A 25,034-nucleotide genomic window follows, 5' to 3' on the forward strand; every position below is an offset into this window, starting at 1 on the left:
ATACAATTAATCTGAAAACCAAAAAGGGGGAAAACAGTTAATATTTTTAAAAATAATTTTAAAGTTATATAAAAATGAGTGAATATTTTGATAATAACAATTTTTTTCTCAAAAATATTAAAAGGTGTTTACCTTATCTTGTATGTAATTAATCTTAAAACCAAAAAGGGGAAAAAACAGTAAATATGAGAAAAAAATTAAAGTTATATAGAAAAGAGTGAATATTTTGATAACATTTTTTTTCTCAAAAATATTAAAAGGTGTTTACCTTATTATACCTTATAATATATATTTTTTTTTTTTTTTTAAAGGAAAGGCAAAAGTCAACGTGCTTTACAGTAAATATTCTCTTTTATATGTATCTTTAATTATTTTATCAATATATATACTTAGTATATAAAAGTATGCTACAAAAAAGGAAAAATCAGTAAACTGTTCATATATATACACACATATTAAGTAAATATACACATTTTAAAATTAATTTTTAATTGTATTCATTTTTTTTTAATCAAACAAAAAGGAAAAACTAAGCCTGTTTTGAACTTGAAAAAAAAGGCAATGTAATTCCTTTCTATTTAATACAGAAAATATTGACTTTTTTCCTGAAAAAAAATAAAACAGTCATCGTGATATCTGTCATTCTCCATGAAAGCAGAAGATTATCTTTGTAATCAGAATGTGATATTTAGAAACATCCGCTTTTTAGAAAATAATGATAAACTCCATCGTTCCCAATATCGATAGTCCAACTTTTTTCAGCGCATAGTTTTTAGATCCAATGAAAATTTCAAGATTATTATGAAACCCAGAGCTTACAGAAGAAAAAATAACAAATAATTTACATATTAACCGATGAGTCGACTTTGGTTCAGGTCTGACTAGGCCAACCGAGCTCCTTTAGAAAGCTCCGACGTCCGTGTTGCACCATGCCGGACCTTTCCAGACTCAGGTGAGCATGAGCAGAACGCCAACCAATTACAGCCTGACTTGTCTGTGGCACAGGAGGGGAAGGACCAACCTGACCACATAACACAGTTATTTTGAATCAAATAAATTAATAGCTATGTTCTTACCTTTTCTGAAGGACACTGAGCTTTTTTCGTAAGTTCTGCTGCAGTCATGTCCTTCAAATTCTTGCTGTCGACCTCATACTGAAATAAATACACGTTCATAAACATAAATATACATGCATACACTGAATAACTGTCTAAATTGGATGTACCTCCTTGTAAAGCTGTTGAAGAAATCCCCACTTGTTTGGCCAAACATCTGCCAAGTCCTTTTCTGCAATGACATGTGCTTTCCTGCACACAAGACACAAAAACACACAATAATATTACTGTAATATAGTCATAACCAAAACCATTTTTCTTACCATATTTCATCCTGATGTACAAAGTTGACAGGGTTGCGGTGAGCCTCCTCAACCATCTTGTGTGGTGTGGAAATGCAAAGGTCAGCTTGTGTTACACTTATGTGTAAGTGACACTCACAGTTCTGTCGCCATGGTGATAGTCGGAGACAAAGAGTCCATTCTGAGCTGTCAATCAAGATAAGAAATGCATGTCATTACACGTGATGACCTCAAGGGAGAGCTCTTATCAAATGGACAGGACGTTGAAGCGATGGTATCAATTGGAAAAGAATTTTAAATAATATTTGAAAAATAAATTTGTGGAACATTTTAAAAATAAATTAAAAAATCTGTTTTCATTTATTATATTTACTCCAAAAATGTCTTATGTTTCATTTCAAAGACAAAAAAAGATTATTTCTTTATATTTTCTTTTTTAGTTTTTATTAGGGTTGTTCCGATCATGCTTTTTTGCTCCAGATCCGATCCCGATCATTTTAGTTTGAGTATCTGCCGATCCCGATATTTCCCGATCCGATTGCTTTTTTTTTGCTCCCGATTCAATTCCAATCATTCCTGGTAATTTTTCCCGATCATATACATTTTGGCAATTCATTTTAAAAAAAATGAATAAAACTCGGACGAATATATACATTCAACATACAGTACATAAGTACTGTATTTGTTTATTATGACAAAAAAATCCTCAAGATGGCATTTACATTATTAACATTCATACTGTGAGAGGGATCCACGGATAGAAAGACTTGTGACTTTGTATATTGTGACTAAATATTGCCATCTAGTGGATTTGTTGAGCTTTCAGTAAATAATACTGTAGCCATGTCCAAATGCATGATGGGAAGTGGAACCATGACTGTGCGTAGTGCTACCAATTGATATATCTTCTCTGCGTTGGGAAATAAAATAAGGTGTTAAGAAAAAGATCAAATGCGATCTTGCTTCCCCACATTGCTTCCCATGATATTTGTAATGGTAGGGAGAGGGATTGTAAGGCTTTAGCTAATTAAAATAAGTCTCCAAAGGCTGCCAAAATTCGCTCTACTTATTTTATGCTGCCTTTTATCTATCTATATAGGTAAAATGGCGCCATTACAGATTGAGCGCGACAATGCGTGAGTGGGTCGTGCAATGCATGCATTAATTACATTAAATTTTTTAACGTGATACATTTAAAAAAACTTATTACTGCCGTTATTGGGATAAATTTGATAACCCTACCTTAAGCCTAAACTAAATACTCTGGATGAGTGTAACATATTATGTCTGTAACGTTAAATACAATTAGAAAACGATTTAATTAAAATATATATTAGGGCTGTCAAACGATTAACATTTTTAATCGAGTTAATTACAGCTTAAAAATTAATTAATCGTAATTAATCGCAATTCAAACCATCTATATAATATGCCATATTTTTCTCTAAATTATTGTTGGAATGGAAAGATAAGACGCAAGATGGATATATATTTTCAACATGCGGTACATAAGGACTGTATTTGTTTATTATAACAATAAATCAGTTCTAAATCAGTTATAGAAATTTTATATTAAAACCCCTCTTAATGTTTTCGTTTTAATAAAATTTGTTAAATTTTCAATCAAAAAATAAACTAGTAGCCCGCCATTGTTGATGGCAATAATTACTTACACTATAAAATCAGTCGCACCCAAACGCCAGCAGAGGGCAGCAAAACTCCGCAAAACACAATTAACAGGTGGGCTTTTCACTCTAGTGACATTTAAATATGTCTGAGCTGGGCAAGTGGGTTAATTGCGTCAAATATTTTAACGTGATTAATTTAAAAAATTAATTAGCGCCAGTTAACGCGATAATTTTGACAGCCCTAATATATATATATATTAAAAAAAGGCATGGCCGATATTTTTTTGCCGATTCCGATACTTTGAAAATGATGTGATCGGACCATCTCTAGTTTTTATTTTATTTTTTTTAAATTGAGTATTATAGCAGGCCCGGCCCTGGGTGATTATAGGTGCCCTTGGCGACTGCAGCTAGGAGCCCCACACCAACCGCCCCCCCCCCCCCCCCAAAAAAAAGTAACAATATATATTTTTAAATATTTTATATTTTGCCAAAACACTGTAGAAGCTATTGTTTCCAAATATAATTGAAGAGCAAAACCTCCTCATAGCACTTATTGCATTTTGTTCATACATTAACGCAAGCATATTCATAACATTTTCTTAAGCTCTTAGCTTCTCGGGCTTAATGACCACTGCCATACAGCAAATGAACCACCATAGAGCTTCGAATCAATTGACTACAAAGCTTCATTACTTCAAGAAGCTTGATTTGGCCATCACTGCTCAACATAATCTCGCAGATCCCTTGGAAGACAGACAACCTCAGCTGCCATCTGCTGTCAACACTGTTGCCGTACAACATGCATCTTGCCTCTCAGCATGCATTGCAACACTACAGTTAACTTACATTTAAGCTTCATGTTAGATGCTAATTATTTATTTAGTTAGTGTTCCAGTTGTTTCATTAATTCCTAGTTACGCTATTTAGTTTGTGGGTATGTGATCATTTTGGTTTCTTTTTGAAACTGAGTTTGAATAACCTTTGATTAACTAACTTGCCATTAGTTGTCCTGTTTTGTGAAGTACAGTGGTACCTCTACTTAAGATTGTCTCTACATACAAAATTCTCAGGTTAAGACACGCCTCAATGGGAAAATATTGCCTCTTGTAAAGAAAACATTTCAGGATAAGAAAGGCAAAAATACAGTATGACTGGTGCAGCTCCCAGATTTTACTGAACGTAACATACTTTTAGATGCTTTGCCTCAGGCAATCGCCTAGCATTCCTGGCATCAAATTGGCTAAGAGGGACCCCTATTGTATGTGTATGTGTGTATACCAGCATCCTCTTCATTCGGCCCCCCGTGTTCCGACAGCTAACATGAGTCTATTAAGTTTTATTCTTTATTGTATTTTTGTTTTTTTACATTATGCACAACTCAGATTTCATGTTTATTGTACAATAATCTAATTGGAACTGGTATTTGTTACATGTTTAGATGCATTTTTATGCATTATAAAAGATTTATGTCTGAAATTTTGGGGGGCTTGGAACATGGAAAATTCTTCTCTACTTACAGAATTTTCAAATTAAGAAACTATTTCCACAACCAATTAATTTCATAAGTAGCGGTACTACTGTAGATCTGCTTACCTACTGCAAGTGTGGACTATTACTCCCTACCTCATTGTGCCACAAAATAGCTAGTGCCTAATACAATCCAGGTTGGAAAAGGCAAGTATTTTATATATATTTACAGTGTTACCTCGACATACAATCGCTTCGACACACGATCTTTTCGACATCCGACGTAAAATTTGAGTCACCACTTGTTTGTACATCCGACGACATGCTCCAAATACAACGATATATGACAGCGTCGCAGTTCTTTGTTTTCCTGAAAGACGGGCGCAAGCCCGATTTTCTTGTGAGAGAAATCAAAATGGGTTCCAAGAATGTTAGTGCAGGTGGTAAAAAAAGGAAAAAGGTGACGCTTACCATTGAAATGAAGATGGAAATGACAGAAAAATGTAAGTGGTGTGCATGTCCGTGAACTGGCTCAGCAATACTGCCGTAGAATTTCAACGATCTCGACGGTTCTCCTCCGACCTCCATTCGCAAGTCTTTATAAGTTAAAGTGACAATTATTATTTTGGTAACATCGCCAATGAAATCGCCATCTTCGTCAGGTTTTTAATCATTTATTTCAGAACTTGTGCAACACAACATGCCAACTGTCTGCAGCAGCTGACGCTACAGAACATGAAAAGTGAAAGTAAAAACTGTAATTCACCTCTCTCTCTCTCTCTCTCTCTCTCTCTCTCTGCATGTCAGACACGAGGTGCGTTTAGGTACACCACGCAAAACACATCCGCCACATTAGAACCCTATTCGTTACAATATTACTGGTATTATTATCATTATTATGATTTTTATTTATAATTTATTTGTTTTGCTCTGTATAACTGCTATTTGCAATCATACCAGCTGTATTTATCAAGAATTTAGTGTAGGTTTTCGGGCTGTGGAATGAATTAATGGAATTATAAAGGGAAAATCCTGCTCGACATACGACCATTTCGACTTATGAACAAGGTCCTGGAACCAGTGTTGTTAATTTTATTTTAAAAAAGTAATTAATTACAGTTACAAATTACTTCTCCCAAAAAGTAATTGTGTTACTAACTCAGTTACCTGAATGTAAGAGTAATTAGTTACTTGGCAAAGTAACTAGTGATAATTTTCTTTTCTTTTTTTTTTCTCAAAAAAAAAAAAAAAAACAAACAAACAAAAAAAAAACAGGTCACGCAATGTGAAGTTTAAAGGGTTTGGGGGACAATTGGCCCTAGCCCAATTCTTTACCCTCCACTTAACTAGACACAAGGGTATTGCGATAACTAGATAGTAACCTTTGCTATGTGTGGAAGTCATTTAAAGTTGTGAATCAACCGTTAAAGTTGTTAAAATTGCTCCCATTATTGCATTAACTCCCTTCTGTCTAGTTTAAACATGTGTACGTTTTAAAACAGTTTCATCATTTAAAGATAGATTTAAGTTAAGATTTTGCCGATTTAGGAGCATTTTAGATTAAAAAAAAATAAAAAAAAAAGTTACTTAGGTTCGCTAGGAAGGATCTCTACATCAGAGCCTTCCTGAGAGGCCTACTGCTTTAAGATGGCGGCTGTTTACTAACGCATTTGTCATTGAAACATGTTGCCAATGCAGCTGTGTCTATCATTTGCATCTAGTTTCATAATATGATATCTACCGTGTCACGTGGACGTAGTTTGTCGGCTATGGCTACAGTCAGGTATTATTGGAGCCACCTAGCATCGCGGTTGCAACGGCGTCTTCCCCACTCCTGCTCTGCTCTCTCGTCTCCGTGAGTCCGTTTCTCTCAGACTTTTTTTATTCAACCAACTTAGTAACGCATAGTAACGCACGACTTTCCTGCCTCAGTAACGGTAACGGCGTTGCCAAGATGAGAAAAGTAATTAATTAGATTACTAATTACTGAAAAAAATAACGCCGTTAGTAACGCCATTATATTCTAACGCCGTTACTAACAATTCAATTCAATTCAATTCAATTTTATTTGTATAGCCCTCAATCACAACAGAGGTCTCAAAGGACTTTACAGAGGCAATATGATACACAATTAGAAATGAAGCAACAAAGATGAATAGATACAGTTCAAGTCCTGGGTATCCCCTATCCTTAAGACCCTCCATGCCGGCAAGGAAAAACTCCAAAAACTCCAGAGTCAATTGGGAGAAAAATGAGAAACCTTGGGGAGTACCACAGTCAGGAGAGATCCACTCCCAGGACGGATAGACAGGAACCCCAGAACGGCTAATGGAAATTAGCAAGCGAAATTATAGTCCGTAAAAATACAGTGGAGTAAAGGAGCAAGAAGAGGTCCCTCTAGTCAGATGAGACGGGGGTAGCAGCGAGGACGTCTATCCAGCCAGGGGTCCGGACAGTCAGGAGGCTGCAGCTGAAAAATAGCCCCTCCCCAGAGGGGAGGGGGGAAAGGGGACACCGGGTGACTAGTGATGAAGAGACTAGACAACTAGATATTAACATTGGAAAATAGAAATAAAGTAAGACAAGTGGTAGGTAGAGTAAGAAAAGGAGATAGAACTCAGCGGCTGTACTGCCCCCCAGCATTATAGCTTCTAGTGCAACTTAAACTGTGAGTCTATTCCGACTTCAACTAGCCTAACTATAAGCTTTGTCGAATAGGAACGTTTTTAATCTAATCTTAAATGTGCAAACTGTCTCGGCTTCTTTAATACTAGCTGGAAGCTGATTCCATAAAACAGGGGCTTGGTGGCTAAAGGCTCTAGCTCCGACAGTACTTTTATGAACCCTGGGAACTACCAGTAGACCTGCATTCTGAGATCGGAGTGTTCTGTTGGGGCGGTATGGAACCAGAGCATCGGTGAGATAAGATGGCCCCAACCCATTAATGGTCTTAAATGTAAGAAGGAGTATTTTAAATTTAATTCTAAACTCGACTGGAAGCCAGTGAAGTGCCTGGAGCACAGGGGTGATGTGCTCTCTTCTATTGGTTCCTGTTAAAAGTCTTGCTGCTGCGTTTTGGACTAGCTGAAGACCTTTTAGAGAGCTTTTAGGACAAGCTGCAAGTAGGGAGTTACAGTAATCCAATCTCGATGTAACGAACGCGTGAATTAATTTTTCTGCATCGCTTTTAGATAAAATATTTCTAATTTTGGCGATGTTGCGCAGGTGAAAGAAAGCCGTTCTACAGGTTTGTTTAATGTGTGCTTTAAACGATAAGTCAGGGTCAAATAAAATTCCTAGGTTTTTAACTGTGGCGCTGGAGGCTACACTTACATTGTCCAGAGTGACTATCTGGGCAGATAAAGAGTCTCTAACACTTTTCGAGCCTATTATAAGGACTTCTGTCTTTTCAGGGTTAAGTAGAAGATAGTTAGTGCTCATCCAGGTATTTATATCTCGGACGCAGGCGCTTAGTTTTTCTACTTGCCTGACCTGCTCAGGTTTAATTGATAAATACAGTTGTGTGTCGTCAGCGTAACAATGAAAGTTAATGCTATGTTTTCTGATGATGTTACCTAGAGGAAGCATATACAGCGTAAACAAGATGGGCCCGAGGACAGATCCTTGCGGCACACCATAACTAACTCTAGAGTACGATGATGATTGCTGGTTTACATTGACAAACTGGTACCTATTAGATAAATATGATTTAAACCAGCAGAGGGCTGCTCCTCTAATGCCTATGTCACATTCTAATCTCTGCAATAAGATATTATGGTCGATTGTGTCAAAGGCTGCGCTCAGGTCCAGCAGAACCAGGATCGAGACTAATCCAACGTCAGCGGCAAGTAACAAGTCATTAGTTACTTTAACTAATGCGGTTTCAGTGCTATGATGAGCTCGAAAGCCAGACTGGAACTGTTCAAATAAACTATTGTCCTGTAGGTGCTGACAGAGCTGTTTAATTACCACTCTTTCAAGGACTTTGGAGAGAAATGGTAAGTTAGAAATAGGTCTATAATTGGCCAGAATATCAGGATCAAGAGTAGGTTTTTTCAAGAGCGGTTTAATAACTGCATATTTAAAGGACTGCGGCACGTAGCCAGTAACTAATGAGGTATTTATTATATTTAAGATAGTGTCAATAGTTAGAGGCAGGGTCTCTTTAAAAAGTTTGGTTGGGATTGGGTCAAGGAGGCACGTTGATGGTTTGGAGGACATTATAATTGAAGTTACATCAATTTGGTCTACAGTGGTAAAGTTATTTAATATTTTAGAGGGGTTTATAGGAGATTCCGAATTCTTTGTCTGCACTTTATCAGACCTAATAATTGGAAGTGATTCATTTATTTTATTTCTAATAGTTGCGATTTTATTGTTAAAAAATTTTAGGAAGTCATCACAGCTAAGGGTGGTTGGGATATAAGGTTCTATTGAGGTGTGACTGTTTGTCAGCCTTGCTACAGTGCTGAACAGAAACCTAGGATTATTTTTGTTTTCCTCTATTAAGGATGAGTAATATCTGGTTTTAGCCGTGCGCAAGGCCTGCTTATATGTCACTAAGCTGTGTTTCCAAGCAGAGAGGGTGTGCTCTGTGTTGGAACGGCGCCAAAGTCTTTCTAATTTACGTGTCGATTGTTTAAGAGAGCGTGTTTCAGCATTATACCAGGGAGATGCTCGTCTCGGCTTGACAAACTTTAATTTGGAGGGAGCGACGACATCTAGGGTGGTACGAAACGTAAACAGAACACGATCAACAAACTCGTCATTAACAGCAAGGCCGGACATCACTCCTTCATAATTAGATGACATGGAGGCAAATATAGGCTGAATTATCTGTTTATACTCTGAAACAGAGTGATCACCTAATGTCCTTTTCATCTGAGTTCTAATCACTGGTGGTGGATTATCTTGAAGCACAAACCGAAAGGTAATTAGAAAATGATCAGACAGTACAGGGTTGTGGGGATGGACACTAAGATCACTAATCTCAGTACCGTAGGTTAAAATCAAGTCCAGGGTGTGCTTGTGACTATGAGTTGGTTTATTTACATTTTGAATGAAGCCAGTCCCATCTAGTAGGTCATTAAAGGCCTTACCAAGGGAGTCACCTTCATCGTCAACATGTATATTAAAATCCCCTACAATTATAATTCTATCCCAGCTTAGCAAAATACTAGATAAAAAGTCAGAGAAATCTAACAAAAACTGTGAGTAGGGACCAGGGGGACGGTAAACCACTATGAACAGAACTGGTTTTTGGTTCTTCCAGTTAGCGTCTATAATTGATAGTGCTAGACTTTCAAAGGAGTTATAAATGTAATTAGCTTTACTTTTTGGGCTCATACCTAAACAAGAGTGTGATATTACTGCCACCCCCCCTCCACGGCCCGTGCTTCTAGCTGTGTGAAAATTCACGTGACTTGGGGGTGTGGATTCATTAAGTCTAACAAAGTCATCCTGCTGAAGCCAAGTTTCAGTCAGGGCCAAAATATGAATATTGTAATCCCCAATTAAATCATTAACTAACAGAGATTTGGGCGAGATTGACCTGATGTTTAATAATCCGCATCTTATATATTTATTAAGAGCTAATTTATTTTCACTGCTATCAGGGGCTATATGTATTAAATTCTTTGGTCTCGTTCCTATAGTACTCGGTTTTCCCCTGTTCACTATACGAGGCACGGACACAGTCTCTATCTTCTGTCCTGAATTTTGGATTTGTGACAGCTCGGAAAGAGGCGAGTGGTCACTACTAACAGTGTTATGTTTTACACTACAACACTGCGCCCGGGCCCCCACTCTCAAGTGTCACTTTGGGAGACTTAGTTTGGCGGCCAAATTTCGAGTTAAGAGAGCAGCACCGTCCCAAGTCGGATGAATGCCGTCTCGGCGCATGAGCCCGGGCTTGCCCCAAAACGCGTGCCAGTTATCAACAAAGACTATATCGTTTTCTGGGCACCATCTAGACAACCAGCGGTTAAATGATGAGAATCTAGAGTACATCTCATCATTGACCAAATTAGGCAGAGGACCAGAGAAAACTACGGTGTCCGCCATCGACTTAGCAAGTTCACACACCGAGGCTACGTTTAATTTAAGCACCTCAGACTGTCTCCGCCGGGCGTCGTTACCGCCTGCGTGAATCACGATACGGCGGAACCTCTTCCTACTCTGCTTTAAGAGTCTGAGGTTTCCTTCGATGTCACCGACTCTGGCCCCTGGGTAACACCTGACAGACACCGCCGGGTGCTTCACGTCTCTAACTATGGAGCTTCCAATTACGAGAGTGTCTGGTTCAGCCGGTGTGTCGCTGAGGGGGGCAAACCTATTGCTGACGTGAAGCTGCTGGTGCACTAAGGTTGTGCGTTTACCACTGCGCTTCCCCCGTACAGTCACAAATCCCTCCTTAATTTCCCCCGGCTGCACGGGGCTCGCTGGGGGGCTAACTGCGCTAGCAATCCTACTACTGCAAGCACGACCTGCCACTACCTGGCTATAGCTAGGACTAGCTTTCGTCTCTAGAGTGCAGAGCCGTGCTTCTAGCTCAGAAACCCTGGTCTCCAACCCTGAGACTAAGCTACACTTCCTACAGCTACTACTGTCCTCGACGAAGGAGCCAGGGTGCTCGCTATACATACAGCACACTGAGCAGAAAAGACGGGAGGACGAAGGCAGAGGGCTAGCCATAGCTCGGATAAGCTAGGCTAGCAAGATAGAGCTAAAGAGGAGAGGAGAGTAGTTTTAATCCACGATCTGTCCGATCGTGGGATAAAACAAAATAAGGAGCACTAGGAGAGCCGAACTAGCCTAGGATCGATTCTCCGATGTGTCCGTTGGATAAAACAAATTGAGGAGCACTAGGAGATTAGCGACTAGTAGCAGCGCTAACAAACAAACGATACACTCACCGGATGTGACGTCACAGGAAACAACCCACATGACTGCCTGGAACGAATTAACTTTGTGTGTAGAGGTACCACTGTATATATACATGTAATTTTTTCCAGGGTATTTTTATCCCCTAAAGCAACTTGGTGCCCCCGCCACTAGATGACGCCCTAGGTAACCGCCTAGCTTGCCCAGGGCCTACCCTGAGTTACAGATTTAAATAATATATATATTTTTTTCTAATTTATTTCATTATTTTTAATTAATTTATTTCGACATTTTTTATTTTATTCATACAAGTTTGAAAAATTTCTTCATACAATGCTGATTTTAATTGATTTATTTTGACTACAATTAAAAAAAAAAAAATCACACAATCCCGTCAATTGCTTTGAATTGGAGTATGACTCATTTTGTTTTAATGGTAAAAAAAAAAAAAAAAAAAAAAAAAGACCTATTAAGAGTGAAAAAGTTTTCTGAAAAGTGTTGTGATTTAATATCACATAAATAAAAAAACCCTCATTCGCTTTGACAGGGATGACGTAACTTTTGAACCTCGGATGGATTCATTCATTAACAAATGAAGAAACACATAGAACATTAACGTAAAGAATAACATGTTTGTGTGAAGCTACTGTATGTGCACCTTGATCTGCACCGTGACGTCAGCTGCCTTTTTCGCGTGCGTGCGAGTTATATGTTGACGCACGTTTTCCTTGCGACACTGTTTGAGGTCCATGAAATGAGTGAGGCTCAATGTGGCAACATGCGAAGTGAGTGCAAAATTACAAGTGAAAATAACTACAGATGGAAATTGCTGTTGTTCAGGTGTTTTGTTTGCTGATGTAAGCATTGGATGTTTGTGCAGGCGAGTTTTTCAATGAGTGCGTGAATGGCGACGAGGTTCCAAAGCTGTTTAGTGTTTTTACAACTGAACGCACTTGAGCGTGGAGTCCATAAACGCAGCGCGGAGGTGTTTACGTAACGGGTGCTGCATGCGCTGGTCGTGATCGTGTTCCTTCCTGGCTAATTGTAAAAAAAAATTTAAAAAAAAAAAAAAGAATGAAAAAAGAGGGAGAGAAAATGAAGGTCGGGTGGCAAAGACAGACTGCTAATAGCACATAAGTATTTTTATTAGGGCTGCAGCTATCGATTATTTTAGTAGTCGATTAATCGATAAACCATTAGTTCGAATAATCGAGTAATCGGATAAGGAACATGAAAACTTAAATTAACTGAGCTGACCCTCAAACGGTATGATAAATAAATAAATAAATAAATAAACAAACAAACAAATAAATAAATAAATGAGTATCTATGTACAACAAAAGAACAATTGGCTAACTTACATCGCAAAAGTACGCTAGTTCAAATGCTATAAAATGCCTAAACTTTTTTACAATGCTCTTAACAAATGGTTCAGACACATATTCCCACTAAAATAGGCTAAATATAGACATAAACTAAATACGAATGCATTAAAAAAAAAAATCCTCAAACAAAATTTTGCTTATGATGGTCTTAACAGGGAGCACCTGGATTCAGCCATGTGAATTGAGACCGAATAGAAGGCAGTGTATCCACCCAAATCAATAAAACCAAATGCAAGCACTTTCAAAATAAACCATTACAACGACACTTTAATTAAACGAATACTCGAATCAGCAAAATTTAATTCAAATATCTTGATAATATATTAATAATAAATTGAACGTCTTGTTCATTTTTCTCAATCAAATAGATTTTTATTTTTCTCCTAAAAAATGCATTTATTATTAATGTTAAGTTTTTTTTTTGAAGAGAGATTATTATTATAATTATTTGTAATTATATATATATATATATATATATATATATATATATATATATATTTATATATATATATTATTGGCAGTGTATCAAATACTTGTTCTCCCCACTGTATATATATTGGATGTCTTAGTTATTTTTTAAATTTATTTTTAATTGATCTTATTTATTCCTATAGAACATAGATTTTTTTAAAATTCATTTCATTATTTTTTACTTAAATTTTGTTTTAAATATTTTTTGTCAAAAAAGAGAATGTGCAAGAGATTATTATTATTATTACATTTATTTGTATTTTTTTATTAGTTTTTTATATGCAGTATATATTTGACTTTTTGAATCATATATATATTTATATCATTTAGTTATGTATTTTTATTTGATCTTATTTCTTTTCCTGAAATTTATGATTATTTTATTTATTTATTTTAAAGGATTGAACGTTCATCACCGTCAATGGCAGCCATTAGTGCAAAATTCCATACAAAATAAAAAAACAAACAAACAAACAAAAAACATAAGTTTATTAGTTAATCTGTTCCCTTATCCTGATGCGGGTCGCGGGGGTGCTGGAGCTTAGTAAGTAATTAATTAGTAATGAAATTAAGTAGATAATTGAAATGTAATAAGTAACTGAAAGCTAAGTAAAACAAATAGGCATGCTCATTATATATCATCTTTATTCTACTTACATGATATACAAACATATATGCAGTACATGGAAGGCAAGCCCCCTCGACCCTGGGGTCACCCAATGACACAGTCAAGCCGCCAACTTACGTCAAAGTGGGTCAAAGTTCAAAGGCAAGCGCTGCTTCATATGGGACGTTTTTATCTGGGGACACAGATAAGATGATCAATAATCAATAGACTGTAAAGCTTTCATCAAACCACTTCAGTCATCAAGAATGAACGCAGCACATTCGAAATGAATCATTCACCTTATAAACATGCATGAGGCCCCCTGTGGCCCGGAACCTTCTGAGAGGGGTGGGGGTCATCCTACAGGATAAATAGAGCGCACCTTGAAGAGCACCACACTCGGCGGATGACATCACCGGAAACACCGGAAAACTTGTACCGACGCAGGTCAGATCCATCACTGTACTTTATCAGTATATGGATTATGAATTACTAGGGACTTGTTTTGTAACTCTCATAACTAAAAAAAGAAAAACCTTTGAATTTTGCGTTACATTCCACTACCCTGTAAACGATTGCAACCTTAACCATGTTAACAAATCATACATCTTTAAATTTTTAACCCTTTGAAGGAGAGTGGTCACTGTTGTCATTAGCTTAACTCATTCACTGTCAACCATGTTCAGAATATGTGTTGTGGTAGTTAGTTAAAGAGGGAAACGGATATTGAAGACACGTATTGATGGCAATGGACATCCAATCTATGTCAAGTGGAAGGGGCTGGAAGCCATTGTTCACAGCGATGTGATGTCAATAGAAATTTATGAACCAAAACAATATATATACATATATATTTTTAAAAACATTTTTAAAATATTTTGTATTTTGGGGGGGGGGGGGGGGGGGGGTTATTAAATTTACCATAATTTTTGGACTATAGTCCAGTGCGGCTTATTTGTTGATTTATTTGGGTTGATAGGTAAAACTTCATTTGACAGCGGTGTCATAAACTGTCATAAGACCGTCAGAATTATGACATGAGACTATCACGGGCATTACTGAATGCTTATGTCATCAGGTGTCATCCGGCAAATTATGTCAACAACTCCAGTTATGTCCAGCTTGGATCTTTTACATCCATTCAAAAGTGTGATGATTTGCCGGATAACACTAAATGACGTCTGTTATAAGCATTCATTAATGCTCATGACAGTGTCATGTCATAATTATGATTGTCTAATAACAGTCTTGTGGCACCACTGTCAAATAAAGTGTTACCAAATACAATAACTAGCAATTAATTAAACAACCGGAACAGTAACTGAAGAAATACTACTGAACATGAATTTTAATTGATATTTACATCATTAGCGCTGCGATGTATGCTAGGAGGCATGTTGGACAACAACAGTGTTGACAGCAGGTGGCAGCAGAGGTTGACTGTCTCCCCCAAGCGAGCAGTGATGGTCGAATGATGCTTCTTGAAACAATAAAGCTTTGCAGCCAATTGGTTCAAGGCTTCATGGTGCTTCATTTGGTCTTATGACAGTCATATGATGCTGCAGTCAAATCGTGTTACCGGTTAATATCTTTTGTTGTAAATATCCCATAATACAGAGAGGACAGCTGTGGCTTATAGTCCAGTGCAGCTCATCTATGAACAAATGCCATTTCCGTGCCAAATTTGGTGGGTGGCGGCTTATATTCAGGTGCGCATTTTATTTATTTTAATTTTCTGGGCCATCGCAAAATACGTGTTGTCACAACACCAATCCCAGAATTGGATGTCAAATGGGGGCCGCAAAATATTGTCCTGTGGGCCGCAATTGGCTCCTCGGCCGCAAGTTTGGAACCTCTGTTTGATTTTGAGTGTAATAACAACAAAACAAGACTCTAAGTTTGTGCAGGAAAGGTTTAAATTGTTAAATCTCAGTCCTGGTCTTGTCTTGTTTTCAAATCACAAAAGTATTGGTCTCAGTTTGTCTCAGTCTTGATCGTATCACAGTCTTAATCCTCAAAAGTCTTGGTCTTTGTCTTGTCTCAATTCGCAAAAGTCTCTGTTGAAACTTGTCTGGGTCTCAAATCTTAAGTCATGTCTTGGTCTTAAATCACAAAACTGTTTTTTTTTTGTCTCAGCTTGTCTCAGTATTGGTTCTCAAGTGCAACCCTCAAAAGTCTTGGTCTCAGTGTTGTTTTAGTTTCAACTCCAAACAGTCTCAGAGCTTGTTTTGGTCTTAGCTCGCCTCGGTCTCAACTCCCAAAAGCACGGGTGTCCAAACTGGTCCTCAAAGGCTGCCGTGGGTCCTGCTTTTTGTTCCTACTAATCGAGCACAGACAATTTATCCAATGAAGTTTCTGCTAAAACAAGCAGCACCTGACTGCAAACAACTAATTACACTTGTAAGACACCAGATTGGTGAAAAGGTTTAGTCTAGTTTTGTTGGAATGAAATCCAGCCCCCATTGCGGCCCTATGTAGAATAGTTTGGACACCCTTGCCCAAAAGTGTTGGTCTTGAAAAAAATAGTCAAGGCAAAGATCGTCGGAGTCAAGTTCTTTTTAATGTTTTTTTAAGTCTCTTTAATGGAAAGACGATGAAGACACACAACCCCAGAACAACAAAGAAAACAATAATCAGGATAATAAACAAAACGTAGAATAAATTATCAACTGAAATGAGCATAAGAAGACAGAAAAGAATCCTTTTAGAAAGTCCCATTTGCAAACCTGCCCAGGCCTCCCACCCCCGTTTAAAGTAGAGCGAAAGAAAATGCCTCCAGGGGACCACCCCGACCAAAGCCCGGGCCAGTGTTACAGTATGTTGTTCTATACAAAAAAGCAAGTTAACATCCACCCCCTAAGACGAGCCTGTGCTGAACACGTTAGGAAAGTTACTAGCTGCCTACAAAGAGTAAACAATAAATTCCTCCCTTATCGTTAGTGAGATAGCTAGAGGAAAGTACATTTTGTTTACAAAATGCGGACAACCACTTCTGTGCATAACATTGAAGACAATAATAGAATAGCATTGAACAAATATGCGTGGTGAATAATATATACAGGTGAATAAATGGAAACACATTTCTACAATCTTGGTCTTAGCTCGTCTCGGTCTTGGTTTAGTCTCGGCCTTCTCCCAGTCTCAACTCCCACTCAATCTCTTGTATTGGTCTCGGTGAGTCCTGGTCTTGTCCGAGTCTTGATCTCAGAAACAGTGGTCTACCCAAAACCGGATTTTAATGGGGGGCCAGGGCCCCCCTGGTGACGGAAAAGTATTATTGCAGGAAATTTACTTTTCTATTTAAATATATATATATATATATATATATATATATATATATATATATATATATATATATATATATAAAAGTTGTAAAGCAATAAAACTGCAACAAAAATGAATTAAATTAACAAAAAATATTTTTTTATAATGGGTCAAAAAATTTTTTTTTCGAACAGATCATGTGACTAGCACCTTAGGTGGTCATTTGCTTTGCATACAATTAAAATATATATATATATATATATATATTATTCAAAAGATTTTTTTCTTGATTGAAAATATTTTTTTTTTATTGCAGCAACTTTTTTGGGGATTGAATGATTTAGAAAAAACAAATGTCCTACCCATAAAATGGCCCAAACACACAAGGACTGCTTCAATCAAACTTTTTCAATGAAAAATTAAGTGTTCAAATGCAAATTTTTCAATGCTTTCAGTTTCAAATTTATTTTTGCATTCAAACACATTTTTTTTAATTGAAGCGACTGTTTTTATTGAAAATATGCAGTATATTTTGATTGAAGCAACTTTTTTTTTACTGAAGCAACTTTTTTTGGATTGAATAATAAAGACACAAATCTACCTCTATATGGCTCTGCCCATACAAGTTTTGACTAGGGTAACTACATTGGCACAACACCGGCGGGCGTATCATATTCAATGGATGACGATCTTGGCGAAAAGTATTGCCTAAGCAGCCTGATTTAGAATTCCCCTCAAGAATGATGGGAAACAAAAAACACTCATTGTCAACTTATTAATTTTATTGCTGACACTGCGTTTCGGGGTCATCAAAATGTTGTGCCCCCCCCCCCCCCCCGCCCCAAAAGTCAAACTCCGCCTATGGGTCTAGCGCAAAACACCCTTCCAATTGACCTTTTGTAAAGTTGCAGCCAGATGGTAATTGATCAGATTAAAATAATTAGGCCCAGTGTCTTGGTCGTTAGCTCGTTGGCTATTTCTTTGGTTGGTATGTTTGGGTGGTAATTTGTTAGAAATTGTTCATTGGTATGCTAGTAAGTTCCTTTCTTTAGTTATGTGTTCAAAGTAGGCATGTCAGAAGTGTGGACATCCAAAAATGTTTATAGTCTTGGTCTCGTCTAGTTCTCGGTCTTATTTTGGTCTAGGGCAAGTCAGGGTTTCAGACAGTGTGTCTTGAACACAACTTGTGTCTGTTTTACACACCGCCATCTACTTGTTTGTCTTTCAGACACCCAACCGATCGAGATGCCTCCTCAGCTCCAGTCTTCAAAGCAGGCCGGCCCTCGGGTGCTACAAGGCGAACTGAACAGCCTTAGTCCAGCCATCAGGGACTTTGTGGAGGCCAATGTCGCGCTCTGTCAGCCGGACGCCCTTCACATCTGTGACGGCTCGGAGGAGGAGAACCGGACACTCCTGGCCCAGTTGGAGGAGCAGGGCTTGATTAAGAAATTGCCCAAGTACAACAACTGGTAGGTGGACCATACGGGATGTTTTTTCTTTACTTTTCATGCTTTTGCAATTCAACCTGATCTCCCGCCTCGGTCACAGTTGGCTGGCCAGGACAGACCCTCAGGACGTAGCCCGGGTAGAGAGCCGGACGGTGATCGTGACCCGCGACCGCCGCGACACAATACCCACCCCTCTGGACGGCAGCGTCAGCCAGTTGGGCCGCTGGATGTCACCCGAGGAATTGGACAAAGCAGTCTCTCAGCGCTTCCCGGGGTGCATGAAGGGTCGCACCATGTACGTGATTCCATTCAGCATGGGACCGGTGGGATCGCCGCTCTCCAAAGTCGGTGTGGAGCTGACAGACTCTGCCTACGTGGTGGTCAGCATGAGGGTGATGACCCGAATGGGGAAGGCAGTTTTGGCCTCCCATGGTACCGGTGACTTCGTACGCTGTCTGCACTCTGTCGGCTGCCCGCTGCCACTTAAAAGTACGTGGACTTCTCACTTTGGGAATCGACACAAATTTTAGGACTCGGGTGTTACAAAATGTGACTAGTCGGCAGAAGCAAGAGTGAGTCAAGTACAAATGAGTAAAATTCCAAGCCTAAAGTTACTTTGGCAAACAAGTTTAACTCAAGTAAGGCTACGTTCATTTGCTATTTCCAATTCTTTTGTGTAGCCATTCATATTGCAAAACCTGTGAGTCACAAAGTGAAGGAATGCATCCCTGATGCCAATTACATGGGCACTGCGACAAGTTGTGATGTATGGGTCGTGTTTATGCAGATCCATATACACTCACCGGCCACTTTATTAGGTATACCATGCTAGTAATGGGTTGGACCCCCCTTTTGCCTTCAGAACTGCCTCAATTCTTCGTGGTATAGATTCAACAAGGTGCTGGAAGCATTCCTCAGAGAGTTTGGTCCATATTGACATGATGGCATCACACAGTTGGTGCAGATCCATGATGCGAATCTCCCGTTCCACCACATCCCAAAGATGCGCTTTTGGATTGAGATCTGGTGACTGTGGAGGCCATTTGAGTACAGTGAACTCATTGTCATGTTCAAGAAACCAGTCTGAGATTATTCCAGCTTTATGACATGGTGCATTATCCTGCTGAAAGTAGCCATCAGAAGTTGGGTATGTTGTAGTAGTAAAGGGATGGACATGGTCAGCAACAATACTCAGGTAGGCTGTGGCGTTCCAACGATACTCAATTGGTACCAAGGGGTCCAAAGAGTGCCAAGAAAATATTCCCCACACCATTGCACCACCAACACCAGCCTGAATCGTTGATGCAAGGCAGGATGGATCCATGCTGTCATGTTGTTTACACCAAATTCTGACCCTACCATCGAAATGTCACAGCAGAAATCGAAACTCATCAGACCAGGGAACGTTTTTCCTATCTTCTACTGTCCAATTTCGATGAGCTTGTGCAAATTGTAGCCTCAGTTTCCTGTTCTTAGCTGAAAGGAGTGGCACCTGGCGTCGTCTTCTGCTGCTGTAGCCCATCTGCCTCAAAGTTCGACGTACTCTGCGTTCAGAGATACTCCTCTGCCTACCTTGGGTGTAACGGGTGGTTATTTGAGTCACTGTTGCCTTTCTATCAGCTCGAACCAGTCTGGCCATTCTCCTCTGACCTCTAGCATCAACAAGACATTTCCGCCCACAGAACCGCCGCTCACTGGATATTTTTTCTTTTTCGGACCATTCTCTGTAAACCCTAGAGATGGTTGTGCGTGAAAATCCCAGTAGATCAGCAGTTTCTGAAATACTCAGACCAGCCCTTCTGGCACCAACAACCATGCCATGTTCAAAGTCACTCAAATCACCTTTCTTCCTCATACTGATGCTCGGTTTGAACTGCAGGAGATTGTCTTAAACCATGTCTACATTCCTAAATGCACTGAGTTGCCGCCATGTGATTGGCTGATTAGAAATTAAGTGTTAACGAGCAGTTGGACAGGTGTACCTAATAAAGTGGCCGGTGAGTGTATATATTCATGCATTCATACTGCAGAGATTTTTGATATCAGTTTGATTTTTATCCATATAGAATGATCTCCGGTTGGATATGAAAACATCGGAATTGAACTGCTCACACTTCATGAAAAAAATCAGATATGTGACCAATATGGGCAAAGAAATCAGAATTGACCTGCAATATGACGATAGCCTTAGAACAGGGCAACGCATTCAAGCTATTGTATTGTGATCCATGCAACTTAATGTCACAATGCGTAAATTAAAAAAAAAAAAAAACATTTTAAGCCGTCAACTAATTACAGAGAAGTAGCAATTTTAGTTAGTCTCCTCAACAACAGGAACAAAAATAAGGAAGTCAGGTCTGTACAAGTCAATGAGTCCCCATTTCAAGATCATTATTTGATTCACATAACTTGACAGCTCCCTTGGGTCCCTTGAAGTAATTAAGACTGAATTTTGTTTGTCCTCAGAACCTCTGGTGAACAACTGGCCTTGTAACCCTGAGCAGACCCTGATTGCCCACGTCCCAGAAAACCGGCAAATCATATCTTTCGGTAGTGGTTACGGCGGTAACTCCCTGCTCGGCAAGAAATGCTTTGCCTTGCGCATCGCTTCACGTCTCGCTAAGGAAGAAGGCTGGCTAGCAGAGCACATGCTGGTAGGACATTGAAGCATCCAGACCTCAGCCTAGAGAATTGTTATTGACTTGTGTCTCACTCAGATCTTGGGCGTCACCAACCCCACAGGCCAGAAGAAATACATGGTGGCGGCATTTCCCAGCGCCTGTGGGAAGACCAACCTGGCCATGCTGTGTCCTACACTTCCTGGCTGGAAGGTGGAGTGCGTAGGAGACGACATCGCCTGGATGAAGTTTGACCAAGAAGGTTAGGAACCATCAGAAGGATCAAACCCCTATCGGTTGTCTTGTTTTCTTATTGCTACTGTTAATTCCTTCTCAACAGGTCACCTGCGAGCCATCAACCCAGAGAACGGCTTCTTTGGAGTCGCACCTGGCACATCCGCCAAGACCAACCCTAATGCCATGGCCACCATCACCGAGAACACCCTCTTTACCAATGTGGCAGAGACCAGCGACGGCGGTGTGCACTGGGAGGGCATGGACGAAATTCTGCCTGAGGATGTCACCATTACTTCATGGAAAAACCAACCTTGGAGCCAGAAAGATGGTAAGTGAAGCTGAAAAATGACCCGAAATGCAAGATGATCGCTTGATATAAGACAACCTTGCTGGTGTGTTCAGGAGAACCTTGCGCACACCCCAACTCCCGTTTCTGCACTCCGGCAAATCAGTGTCCCATCATTGATCCTCTGTGGGAATCCCCTGAAGGGGTTCCTATTGAGGCCATCATCTTCGGGGGGCGTCGACCTGAAGGTGAGCAAAGCAAGACTCTGTTTATGACAAGATTTGTGGTTTCTTGAGCATGATTTGCTAGTTTTTACCCTAATTAGCTCTGTTTATATTTTTATCTGGGTCATGGAGTGCATCAGTCACTGAAGGGAGCTAGGCTTCCATAAATTCTCCACCGAGAACTTGTCCCTCTAGTGTGTCCTAGGTCTCAACAGAGTCTTGGAATGGTGACAAACAAACTCCTACGTACTCCCATCAGGTTTTATCCTTCAGGCCCCATGTTGCTGGCCTCGCCTTGCAGTCTGTAATACAGCCATTCCCTATCTGTTGTTTTCAACCTATCTTGGCTTTGGTAGCCCACATTCCTTTTCCCCTGATAACGCCTCTAGTCCCATCAAGATTATACGACAACATTAGTAGTCCCTTGTGTGTCCTAGGTCTGTTCCTGGGTCTCGGTACAGTTTTGAACATACGCTAAGGTTGTAAAAGCAATTTGAATACGACCCGCTACAAGACACAGGTCGAATCAGACCGGAGAAGACAAACAATAAATGTGAAAGGACTCTGAAAGAATCCTTGATCTCCATAACCATAAGTTTGGGTAGTCCTGATTCCTTGTCTCCAGATAACACCTCTTGTTCCACAAGGGAATTCTTCAAAATTTGTAGTCCATAGTCTCTTCTATATCTGCTCCTGGGTCATGGGACAGTTCCGAATGTACTCTATTGTTGTAAAAGCAATTTGAATATGATCCGCGACAGGAAAGAAACTGATCCAGACCAGAGAAAACGAACTATAGATGTGAAAGGACCCTGCTAGAGTCTGTGATCTCCATGAAAAAAATCTTTATTCCTGGTGTTCAGGTGTCCCGCTGGTTTATGAGGCGTTCAGCTGGCAGCATGGCGTCTTTGTAGGAGCAGCCATGCGTTCGGAGGCCACCGCTGCAGCAGAACACAAAGGTACGAATCGTAAGAGGCTTGGAAACTCGAAAGTTAGGACTTGAGGCCTTCATGGTAGTCTTAACTGATTTCGGCACATTCCCGATCCTAGGCAAGGAGATCATGCACGACCCCTTTGCCATGCGGCCCTTCTTCGGCTACAACTTTGGACAGTACCTGTCGCACTGGCTGAGCATGGCAGAGCGTTCCGGTGCCAAGTTGCCGAAGATCTTCCACGTCAACTGGTTTCGCAAGAGCCCCTCATCCGGGTTCCTGTGGCCCGGTTTCGGCGAAAATATCCGCGTACTTGATTGGATGTTCCGGCGGCTGAACGGGCAGGCCGGAGCCATGCCCTCCGCTATAGGCTACCTGCCGCGTCTAGAGTCCTTCAACCTGGAGGGCCTGAGGGAGCCCGTGGACCTGGAACAGCTCTTCGCTCTGGACCGGGACTTCTGGCAGAAAGAGGTGGAAGACGTCGGGAAGTATTTCGCCACGCAGGTGAATGAGGACCTTCCGGAAGAGGTGGCAAGGCAGCTGGAGCTTCTTAAGCACAGGGTCAACCAGATATAGGGCTGCCACTGATGATGATATATAGTATGTCCAATTATGCGGCTCTTAAAAAGGACATCAAAACTCTCCAAATGAGTTTATCACTAGTAGACGTCCAATCCATTTGAAGTTGAAGGGTGGCAGCGAATGATTTCAAGATTTGAGATTGCGCTTGAAGAATAGAATATTAATGAATTTGTGAACCGCAAATAGTCAGGGCTTCACTGTATTCCCCAACAGAGTAATTAGCATTGATTGCTGTTGTTAGTCGCCCTGTCGACATTTCTTCTTCACTTATATTTAACTTAAAAGTTATACTTAACTTTTATTTGATGACTTAATTTATTTTTATATAGATTATATGCATTTTGTCGACATTTGCTGGTAATCTGATGTGGAAATATTTGTTTTAATGTAATAAACATTGAGAAATTTTGAGATTTGACTTGGTCAATTATCAGCAACTTTGACATTTCTTTTTCTTTTACCAAGACTCCATATAAAAGAATGATCTTCTTTTATGATGGCATTTATCTTTGCTTACTGATAAATGATAACACAGTACGTTTACGAGGTGCATTACATCATCATGAAACACATTCCAAGTTTAATGGACAATGTGCAAAGACACTATAGCGAAGGACAATTAATGTCATTAATTAAAAAATAATAATCAATATATTATTATTATTATTATTATTTAAATAGGCAAATTAATTTATTAAAAACTAAAATAATAAAATTATTTCAATTAAATTTGAATGTTTTATTGAAATGTAATAATATATATATATATATATATATATATACTGTATATATATTTATATATCCACAGACAAGACTGAAAAAGCAGTTTCTGCTCTTGCACTCCTTTTTAAAAGAAACTGCTGTATTTTAAGCCAAAACAACTGTTGTGTTTGATACAACAATATGTCTATATGCTGCAGATTCATGGTGGATTAAGCCCCCGAACTATTTTTAATTTGTCCGTTTTACCCTGAAAACCCTCGTTTACAGACGTCGCGCAACCGCTTGTGTTTCAACCCAGCCAGAAAACAAAGGTAATTAATTATATTTATTATTCAAAATGTCTGTCGTTTTTAGCTTAGAATCATTAATCGATGTCTCATATTTCGTTTAAAAAAAAAAAAAACCTTAAAAAAAAATTCTCTCACATATTTTAAACTTTTAAACAAATTATGTCACAATTTAAAAAATGGCATCTGTAAAAAAGTCACGGATGTCTACCTCATAACTATTGCTTAATTGTTTTTTTTTGTTTTTTTGTTATTGTCGCATTTTCTCCGATATGTTAGATGATAAATAATCCATCCAAACAAAGAAAAATTGGAAAAATGTTTAAAAAGGTAAATATATGAAATATAAAATCTCGACCACTCCTAGATGTCTGCAATTTCTGCATTGCGACCCTTGTTATATTAGTATTTTTCACCCATAAAATCCCCCAAAAATCCGGCTGTGGCCCTTCACAGCTGTGTTCTTTACACTCAGTGATACATGCTACATGGAGTTTTTGGATCGAAACAAGGTAAGTACGTGATAATATCTCGTTAAAGTCATGGCATCTGTAATTCTTTAAAAAAAAAATTTTTTTATGCCCTCCTGTTCAAAAATGTTCTTCCCCCAGAAAATTGAGATTTTAAGCTTTC

The 25,034-nt window shown here is 39.1% G+C and overlaps 2 protein-coding genes across 3 annotated transcripts; one reads left to right on the plus strand and one right to left on the minus strand.

Annotated features, from left to right (window-relative positions):
- Window positions 1–629: 629 nt before the first annotated feature.
- LOC130922228 (uncharacterized protein C20orf85-like) lies at window positions 630–12,106 on the minus strand. The gene is made up of 5 exons (XM_057846854.1): window positions 11,985–12,106; window positions 1,379–1,543; window positions 1,226–1,307; window positions 1,077–1,154; window positions 630–1,021 (listed from the first exon to the last, which is right to left on the minus strand). Exons 1-5 carry the CDS (start codon window positions 12,086–12,088, stop codon window positions 872–874), a joined length of 579 nt encoding a protein of 192 aa, XP_057702837.1. The 5' UTR covers window positions 12,089–12,106; the 3' UTR covers window positions 630–871.
- pck1 (phosphoenolpyruvate carboxykinase 1 (soluble)) lies at window positions 12,053–23,756 on the plus strand. Of its 2 annotated transcripts, none has more exons than XM_057846852.1 (9): window positions 12,053–12,122; window positions 18,293–18,533; window positions 18,613–19,001; window positions 20,979–21,166; window positions 21,230–21,392; window positions 21,471–21,695; window positions 21,770–21,901; window positions 22,741–22,836; window positions 22,928–23,756. In XM_057846852.1, exons 1-9 carry the CDS (start codon window positions 12,092–12,094, stop codon window positions 23,383–23,385), a joined length of 1,923 nt encoding a protein of 640 aa, XP_057702835.1. In that variant the 5' UTR covers window positions 12,053–12,091; the 3' UTR covers window positions 23,386–23,756. The 2 variants fall into 2 exon arrangements, with proteins under 2 accessions (XP_057702835.1, XP_057702836.1); XM_057846853.1 differs by lacking the exon at window positions 12,053–12,122 and adding an exon at window positions 14,051–14,247.
- Window positions 23,757–25,034: the final 1,278 nt, after the last annotated feature.

This window comes from Corythoichthys intestinalis, chromosome 9 (assembly GCF_030265065.1).
Source record: "Corythoichthys intestinalis isolate RoL2023-P3 chromosome 9, ASM3026506v1, whole genome shotgun sequence".
NCBI classification, from domain to species: Eukaryota; Metazoa; Chordata; class Actinopteri; order Syngnathiformes; family Syngnathidae; genus Corythoichthys; species Corythoichthys intestinalis.